At 38.9% G+C, this 10,064-nt stretch overlaps 1 protein-coding gene across 1 annotated transcript in view; it reads right to left on the reverse strand.

Moving 5' to 3' along the window:
* Positions 1–7,806, reverse strand: part of Cnih4 (cornichon family AMPA receptor auxiliary protein 4) — a 16,135-nt gene extending 8,329 nt beyond the window's left edge. Inside the window, exons 1-3 of the mRNA XM_015483599.2 lie at positions 7,657–7,806; positions 5,516–5,584; positions 1,465–1,577 (exon numbers count right to left, since the gene is read on the reverse strand). Coding sequence (XP_015339085.1) covers positions 1,465–1,577; positions 5,516–5,584; positions 7,657–7,725 — 251 coding nt within the window. The 5' untranslated portion in view covers positions 7,726–7,806. The remainder of the gene's footprint in view (positions 1–1,464; positions 1,578–5,515; positions 5,585–7,656) is intronic.
* Between the last annotated feature and the right edge of the window lie 2,258 nt (positions 7,807–10,064).

Raw genomic sequence — 10,064 nt, forward strand, 5'->3', positions numbered from 1 at the left:
TTGAAGGGCATCTAGGTTGGTTCCACAGTCTTGCTATTGTGAATTGTGCTGCTAAGAACATCGGTGTAGCAGTGTCCCTGTAGCATGCTCTTTTTAGGTCTTTAGGGAATGGACCGAGAAGGGGAATAGCTGGGTCAAATGGTGGTTCCATTCCCAGCTTTCCAAGAAATCTCCATACTGCTTTCCAAATTGGCTGCACCAATTTGCAGTCCCACCAGCAATGTACAAGTGGACAAAATATCTTTATTTTATTTTTATGTGGTGCTGAGGATCGAACCCAATGCCCCGCGCATGCCAGGTGAGCGCGCTACCACTTGAGCCACATCTCCAGCCCCAAGAGTGTCACTCTTTTTTCTTTCTTTTTTTGTTTGTCCTTAAAACTTCATGTAGTTGGGCATGTTGTTGCTAAATAGAAAAGCCATACAGACTGAGAAACATTTCCCTAGCTCAGGTTCTAGTTTCATTATCTTTTTAAGATCATTCCTGCAAATCTACCCCTTACTTACCTCTACTACCTTCCACTATCTTTTCACATTCTTCTTATGTTTCTCCAACACTTTGTTCTTTTCTATGTCCTTTTTATTATAATTGTACTTTATATCATGCTTAAGAATTGGCAATGAATGGTTTTACACTAAAAAAAAATAGATACAAATAAAATAAAACCTAAAAATATAGAGGCTAGGCACAAGAGTGCAAGCCTGTAATCTCAGTAACTTGGGAGAGTAAGACAGGAGGATGGCAAGTTCAAAGCCAACTTCAGCAACTTAGTGATACTCTAAGCTTGTCAAGATTTTTCCACAATTATTCACAAGACAATATGCTTCATAATAGTACAACTATAAAATTATATCCAATCACTGTTTCTATTATTTTTTAACAAACTTCCTAAATTTATTAAGTCAAAAATTCTGATAAGTTACCTAATTTGAAGGTTTTAAAAATGTAATTTTCTTTGGAGTATTCTAAGAATAGTACACTCTAATTAAAAACTGTATCTACAGAGGCTAGGATTATGGCTCAGTGGTAGAGCGCTTGCCTGGCACATGTGAGGTTCTGTGTTCAATTCTTAGCACCACATAAAAATAAATAAATAAGATAAAGGTATTGTATTTTAGTATTACAACTAAAAAAATTTTTTAAAAAACTGTATCTACAAACAAAAAGGGCTTACATTTTCAGACTTTTGGCCACACTTAAAAGAAAATTATACTCAAAGCAATGAAAAAACATTTCACAAGTCTTTAGACATTACAAATAAACATGACATGTAAATTTGTGCTTTAACCACAAGACCGAGACATGCAATTACCATTTGCCCAATATTCCAAAGTGAAACAACAAAATTTATACTGACTTAATAAAGCATTTTCATGGAAAAAAGAAGGCTGTTTACTTAAAAAAAAAAGAAAAAAAAGAAAAAGTTTAACTGCCCTGACAAAATAGTAAACAAATTATACTTACCGATATATATTCCAAGTAGCAACAGGTAAGTTGAGAAGGAATATGAACCAGTGCAATGAAACAAGCATTAATACAGTGACAATAGTATGGCCAATCAATTCTGGAATTACCCACTGCAAGGAAAGAATACAATATTATGCCCACCACCATGTCTTTCCTGACTATACATGTTATTTGAAACTAAATCAATGAATGTTCAAAGAAAGTTTACAAGCTATTGCTTCAAGATTATTTTTAGACTCAGATGTCCCAGATTTGCATAGTGTTGACCCCATGTAAATGCATCAGGGAGCAGCTTAAATATAAAGCACTTAAATTTCAATTGTGTTTTGTCCTAAGCAAAGGCTTAAAGTCAATCACTAAACAGGTTTAAATGCTAACTAGAACAAAAATAGAGAGTATTATTTATTTTCTATTCCAATATCTATGTTAAAGCCTCTTATTCTAATTTGGGATGGTTAATATGCATTTTCAGGTTGCTTCTAAGTCAGAATATCAATCTTGAAATAATTTCCTATCTCCAGAATCCTTTAAAAGCTTACAATATCAGACCCCTACAGAAGTAGTTTTCAAACTCTGGATTTCTTTTTCTCTTCTTCCTTTCTTTCATTCATTCATTTATTTTGGGGGTACTTTTGTGGTATTTTTGATTCAACCCAGGGGCACTTTATCACGGAGCCATATCCCCATCCCTTTTTAATTTTTTAATGATAGGGTTTTGCTAACTTGTCCAGGCTGGACTCACACTTGCAATCTGCCTGTCTCAGCCTCCCAAGTCACTGGGATTACAGGTATGTGCCCCTGCTTCAAGCTTAAACTCTAAATTTCTTGCAGTGGGCTGTACTCATCTTTGTTTTACACATAAACACTTACCTGAAACAAGATTTAGGCACTAAGATTTAACCTTATTATGTTTGATTTACTGACTTTTAACTAAGTCCTCTGTTTTGTCTCTTCCCTCAAGAGTATGCCTTACTGGGGCTGGAGATGTGGCTCAAGCGGTAGTGCACTCGCCTGGCATGCACGCAGCTCTGGGTTTGATCCTCAGCACCACATACAAATAAAATAAAAATGTTGTGTCCACCGAAAACTAAAAAATAAATATTTAAAATTCTCTCTCTCTAAAAAGAAAAAAAAAAGAATATGCCTTACACCTGACTTGTTCTAAGAATAAGAAAAGACCAATACCAGGATTATATTCTCCAGGTAGGAGCTTGGAAGATTCTTCTCTGGAGTAATTTAATAGATCAAGGAAAAAAACACCTTAGAGCAGCAGTACATGCCTCTAATCCCAGTGACAAGTTCAAAGTCAGTCACTTAGTGAGGCCTTGCATCATAATAAAAAATAAAAATGTAGCTCAGGGGTAGAGTACCCCTGGGTTCAATCCCTAATATAAATAAATAAATAAATAAATAAATAAATAAAAAGCGATAGCATCAAAGAAAAAATACAAGAGAGGCTAACTCAGTAGTAGAACACAAACTCAGTGTGCACAAAGCCCTGTATTCAATACCCAGCACCAAAGGAAAAAGAAAAGACTACAGAAAAATTTCCCTGTTGAAAGAGTCTATTACATGTCCAAAACTATGAAAAGGGACTAAACAAAGATATCTAAAGACATACCACTGCAAACTTTGAAAACACTAAGGATAAAGATTCTAAAACTTCTGTGGAGAGGACAGTGGGTAAAAAAAGTGATCATATTAAAAGACTAAAAGGGCTGAGAATGCATTTCAATGGTGAAACACTTGCCTACCATGTATGAGGCCCTGAGTTCAGTCCATAGCATAGCAAAAAAATGAAAAGAAAAAAATAAATAAATAAGAAATCAAATGGTGTAATCCCAGCAGTTCAGAAGGTTAAGGTAGGAGGATGGCAAGATCAAAGCCAGCTTCAGCAATTTATTGAGGCCCTAAGCAACTTAGTGAGATACTGTCTCAAAATAAAACATAAGGGGTTGAGACTAAGCTCAGTTGCAGAGCATTTGCCAAGCGTGTGTGAGGCCCTGGGTTAAATCCTGAGCGCCACATAAAAATGAAACAAATAAAGGCATGCTGTCTATATACAACTACAAAAAAAAATTTTTTTTTTTTAAATAATAAAACATAAAAAGGGCTGGGGTGTGGCTCAGTAGTTAAGAGCTCTGGGTTCAATCCCAGGGAATCAAAAAAAAAAAAAAAAAAAGGGAAAGAAAGCAAATGGCTTCAATGGCTTTAGATTTTCCAACTTGAACAACACTAGAAAACCACCAGCAATGTCTTTAAAATTCTGAAATTAAAGTCTTCTCTAACCTAGAACCCTATACTCAGATAAACTATCAAGGGTACGGGTAAGATATTTTCAAACATGGATATTTCAAAAATATCCCACGTATTGTGTGTCAAGAAGCTATTCTAGCAAAATGTGGTAGAAGGGCCAAGAAAAAGGAATACATAAGATAACAAGAATCAGGGAATACAAAACAGGAGTCTCAGAATGAAACTGCGAAACACACCTAGAGAGCAATCAGTCCAGGGGACAGTAAGAGTCTGGAAGCCTGGAACAGACAAGTCCCATGGGAAAAATTTAACTCATAGGTTATTTTAATACATTTTACCATATTGAAAATAGTACTGAAGGGCTTTGGAGATGTATCTGAACACTAAGTAACAGGTAAATAAAAGAAAAGTAATTTTTCTGGAAAAGATACCCAGAAAAAAAAGAAAGAAAAATACTATCACTATCAACTGAGGTTCAGCAATAAAAAAAAATCTATATTTTTTATAATAGTGCATTATGATGTAAACATGGAATATTTCCAAAAAGGAAAATGAAATAATAGGAAAATAGATGTTTAAGTAAAGGAGTACAGAACAATTAAATTTTTTCTTCCATATTGTGAAGTCAATATTTAAAACTGACAAATCCAGAAATAGTGCAAACAAATGAAAAAGAAACAGAGATATAAATACCAGAAAAAAATAAACTGTCCAAGTATTAAAATCAGTTACCCCTTTAGCAAGACAGGACTTAAATGGGTCAGGAAGAGACCACTATTTTTCACTATAAACTTTGCAATACCACCGACTTAGTCGTGTATATGTATAACTTTCATAAAAATTAACACTAAAAAACTACTTAAACTTCAAATCCAAGGAGCAACTTTGTCAGTAGAAGAATATAGTAATCTTAAAAGTAGAAGAGGAACCATTAGAAAGAGGGCTGGGAAGAGGGTTGGAGGAAGGGGAGGGCAGGAGAGGGCAGATGGAAAGGTAGATATGATCAACATACAACACATCCATGTTTGGAAATGTCACAGTGAAACCCATTAATCTGTAAAATTAATACATGTTAATTTTAACTTTTCAGAGATACACTTTTCAAAAAATACATATAACTTTATTTTCTTCATGGGTCAGAGAAACTAAAGTATACTGAAAATGTGAAGACCCATGAAAATTGTTTTTAGGTCAAGCCAAAAACACCTCTCAAGTATCCTATTTTTATTTGAACTCTCATCCAGAAAGTGTTTGTCTGCTTATTGTGAAATGAATTAGGGACAACTGGTTTCCCTATATCTAGATGAGTTCTGCAGTTCAGAGTATTGTGCCAATATAAAGTTCTGACTATACTAAAAGTAAATGGCCTTAAAACAAATCTAATCAATTTACTTCTGTGCAAGCCACACAAGGAAGGTCTCCTTTCATCCCAAAAAAGACAAACTGAGAATTTTACCCATAAGTGGGAGGAAGAGGTTTAGACACAGAAAAAAAAATAATTATCTTCATAATGAACCTGAGCCCAGACTGAATAATGAAGCTGCCTACTGTAGACAGGAATACACAGAATAAAGAAATGAAATTTCAAGTCAAATCTTATAGCATAATTTTATGATCTAAAATATTGCAAAGCAGCAGTTCTACCAACAGTCTAATGAATATACACTCTAAAATGAACTCTAAAACCAACATGCATTCTAAAATAAAAAATGCATGTTGATTATAATAATCTTTAAAATGGAAAATGAAGAACTGACTTCAATAGCAAAAAGTGAGCAAGGAAATGTCTTACCTTGTTTAATTTTGAGCAACATGATCTAGCATTAATGTAATCACATTCTAAATCAGACAATGTAATTATCTGATGATTAAGATAAGGAATTATACTTTTTTATAAAAATTATGCATTTAGTTTCAGAAAGCATCCCAGTTGCAAGGAAGAGGATGTATCTCAGTGGTACAGCTGCACATGGCCCTGAGTTTGAGTCTAAGCTTAAAAAAAAAAGTTAAAATACTAATTTCCACTAGAAAAGTAGTGTTTATTTATGATATATCAAGAAAATGTCTTTGATGACTTAAAATGTAAATAAAGAAAACAAGATACAAAAACTATGAACACCCCATGGTCACATGCTGGCAATGAATATGTACCAAAAATTGGATTACAGGGCTGGGGTTGTAGCTCAGTGGTAGACAGCTTGCCTAACACATACGAGGCACTGGTTTTGATCCTCAGCACCATATAAAGGTAAATAAAAATACAAGTATTGTGTCCATCTACAACTAAAAAATAAATATATCTTAAAAAAAAATTTTTTTAGGGGCTGGGGTTGTGGCCCAGAAGTAGAACGCTCACCTAGCACATGCGAGGCCCTGGGTTTGATCCTTAGCACCACACAAAAATAAATAAAGGTATTGTGTTCAACTACAACTAAAAATTTTTTTAAATTTTTTTAAGTATTAAAAACAAAAGATTTTGTATTACAGCCAGGAGCAGTGACCCACATTTTAATCTCAGTTACTCAGGAGGCTGAGGCAGAAGGATCACAAATTCAAGGCTAGCCCTTGGCAATATAGCAAGACCTGTCTCAAAATAAAAAATGACTGGGGATATAGCTCAGTTGGTAGCATGCTTGCCTTACATGCACAAGTCCCTGGGTTCAATCCTCCCCCCACCCCATCCCCCCAAAAAATAATGGAAGCATTATGTCTGGCATGGTGGCACACACCTGTAATCCCAGGCTGAGGCAGAAGAATTGAAAATTAACTCTCAGCAACTTGGTGAGCCCTTCTTAAAAAAAATAAAAAGGACTGGGGATGTAGCTCCGTGGTAAGGCACCCCTGGGTTCAATCACCATAATAATAATAATTATTATTATTTAAAAAGTGAAAATAAAAAGTTTTCTTTAAGAACAGGGAAGCACTGTACCCTACACAAATAGTACAGTGCTATGCTGCTGAACAACCATTTACTGGTTGGAATGCACAGTTTAAGTAGTGTAACATACTGGAGTTTAACATGGACTGACAGAAAAAATGTAAAGTTGAGAAACGACTGGAAACTACATCACATGTAGTCACTGAATTTACAATCTTCAACTGTCAGGGTCAACCAAAATATGCACTGGAGATTTCTTTCTTTCTTTTTTTTTTTTTAAAGTTGTGAGTCAACACGATATCTTCATTTTATTTTTATGTGGTGCTGAGAATGGAACCCAATGCCTCACTCATGCTAGGCTAGGCGAGCGCTCTACCAGAGTCACAGCTGCACCCTACAGATGGTTTTTTAAATACTCCTTCCCAACACTCAATAAAAAACGGCATAGTGAAGGACACACGTCGCCAGTTTCAGAATGAGTTAACTCCTGGAAGTACAAGGTCCCCACAAGCACTCAAGACAGCAAGAACAAAGGGGCGGGCAGCGCGGCTGTTGCCGTGGGGAACAAGAAGAGGCGGCAAATCGCCGCGGATAGTCCCAGAGCCCGACTGTCCGCGAGAGACCGCCCTGGGCCTCCAACATACTAAAAAAGGGAATGGCGCCGGGGGTCCCCAAGAAAGAGGTAAACTTTTCCTCCCGAGAGCCAAAAGGGAGGCCAAGAGCCAGCCGTCGCTCAGGGCAGGGCCGGTACGGGCGTCGCGGGTATTGCAGTGGGAGGGCGCGATGGCCAGGCCGGGGTGCGCCAGGAGCAAGGCCCGCTCGGACCCCCCAGGGAGGGCAGGCGGTGGGGTCAGGGCACCGAACGGCAGCGGGGCTCCCTTCCCGGTCCTGGGAGCCCACGCCTCCGTCTGGCCAGGCCAGTGCCCCGAGAACCCCAGACCGCCGCCGGGCACCTCCCTCACAAACCTGCCCTGGTGCCCACCGGGCCCACCCTCAGCCCCGTCCCTCAGGCAGCGGGCCCCAGGTCCCCCTCTGCCCGCCTCAGGCAAGGATACGAAGTAGACTGAGAGGAAAATGAGCGCGCAACAATCGAGGAGCGAGAAGACGAACACTACTGCCTCCATCCTCCTCCTCCTCCTCCTCGGTCGCCGCCGCTCCTTCCGTCAAACCGGCTCCCGAGCCCCTCCCGCCCCTGATAGGCCCTTTTCCCGGCATGCTGGGGCGTGTAGTCCTCGCCTGCACGGCATGCCGGGAGTTGTAGTCCATTTTTCAAAGCAATCGCGGTGGTGTTAATGCATGCTGGGAAATGTAGTCCAGTGGTACGTATACAACCGAAGAGGTGAGCGGAAACTAGCATCAATCTGATTATTTCCAGAAATAGTGCCAAGCAATTAGTCTTTGAGAATTTACCGAATGCCTGTAAACTGCTGGATACTCAGTAGAAGTTATGTGCCATGTGTGAAATTTTCTTTAGTGTCTGCTCTCAACCCACTTGCATGCCTCAAAGCACAGTTCCAACCTTAAAGTGCCTGGCTTAAAAATTGAGACCCATCAGTCAGTTCCTGATCTCAATTTCTCCGGAACTTTCACAGTTGCTTGCTTATTCTCTTTATAGTAGTGTTTCTCTCCTCTCTAGATGTTAAGATCTTTAAAAACTGAATTCGTTGTCTCAGCCTTTCATTTATTTAACAAATAGTTACTGACAGCACCTTAACTATAGGCCAAGAATAGATCTAGGCTCCAGAGATATAGAAATTAGTAGGGCAAACAAGATGCCTCTGTAGTAGAATTGAATTGGATATACAATAGCAACTAAATGGGGGCGGGGGTAGATCGCCAGTGATAAACTCCATGAGCTAATTACAGAAAAGTCAGTCATTCTTTATAGAGAGATAGTGCTAGCCCAACCTGTAATCCCAGCTACTGATGAGGATGAGGCAAAAGGATCACAAAGTTTGTTTTGTTCTGTGTGTGTGTGTTTTTTTTTTTTTTTTTGTATTGGAGATTGAACCCAAAAGTGCTTTACCACTGAGTTCCATCCCCAGCCCCTTTTTATTTTATTTTGTGACAGGGTCACCCCAAATTGCTTAGGGCCTCGCTAATTTCCTGAGGTTAGCCTGGAATTTGCGAAGCTCCCGACTCGGTTTCCGGAGTCCCTGAGTTTACAGGCATGTGCTCAAGATCACAAGTTTGAGGCCAGCCTGGGCAACTAAGTGAGACCCTGTCTCAAAATGAAATTTTAAAAAGGAATCAGGCTGGGCACAGTGGTACACACCTGTAATCCCAGCCACTCGGCAGGATGAGGCAAGGAGGATAGAAAATTCAAAGCCAGCCTCAGCAATTTAGCAAGGCCCTAAACAAATTAGCGAGACCCTGTCTGAAAATAAAAAATCAAAAGGACTGGGGATGTAGCTTAGTGGTTAAGCATCCCTATATTTAATCCCCAGGTATGAAAAGGGAGAGACATAGGGGTGTAGCTCAGTGGTATAGCACCTGGGTTCAATTCACAGAATCAAATAAATAAATAAATAAATTCACTCCTCCACTCATTCATTCAACCAGTATTTTCTTTTTCTTTCTTTCCTTTTTTTTTCTTTCTTTTTGGTATCAGAATCCAGGGATGCTTTACCACTGAGCTACACCTACAGCCCTTTTGATTTTTTATTTTCAGACAGGGTCTCCCTAAATTGCTGAGGCTGACTTTGAACTTGTGATCCTGCCTCAGACTCCTGAGTCTCAACCAATATTTTCTGAACAGCTCTTATATGTTTTAAACCTTAGGAATACAAATGAACAACAGAAGAAAAATCTCTACAAGTCTATATCTTGCATAACAGTGGGGGAGGCAGAAGACAAAACAAATCTATTAATTAAAAGCAGTTATGGGGCTGGGGATGTGGCTCAAGCGGTAGCGCGCTCACCTGGCATGCGTGCGGCCCAGGTTCGATCCTCAGCACCACATACAAACAAAGATGTTGTGTCCGCCGAAAACTAGAAAATAAATATTGAAAAATTCTCTCTCTTCTCCCTCTCTCTCTCACACTCTCTCTTTAAAAAAAAAAAAAAAAAGCAGTTCTGGGGCTAGAGTTGTAGCTCAGTAGTAAAGCACTTGCCTGTTATGTGTGAGGCCCTGGGTTCGATCCTCAGCACCACATATAAATAAAAAAAAAATAAAAGATCCATTTACAATTAAAAATATATTTAAAAAAAAAAGCAGTTATAAGGCCATCCACAGTGGCACAGCCTGTAATTTCAGCTGAAGCAGGGACTGCAAGTTCAAGACCAGTCTCAGCAACTTAGCAAGGCCCTAAACAATTTAGGGAGACCCCGTCTCAAAAAAATAAAAAAGGGGCTGGGGATGTGGCTCAAGCGATAGCGCGCTCGCCTGGCATGCGTGCGGCCCGGGTTCGATCCTCAGCACCACATAAAAACAAAGATGTTGTGTCCGCCAAAAACTAAAAAA

The sequence above is a fragment of the Marmota marmota genome, unplaced genomic scaffold (assembly GCF_001458135.2).
Source record: "Marmota marmota marmota unplaced genomic scaffold, marMar, whole genome shotgun sequence".
Lineage (NCBI taxonomy): Eukaryota > Metazoa > Chordata > Mammalia > Rodentia > Sciuridae > Marmota > Marmota marmota.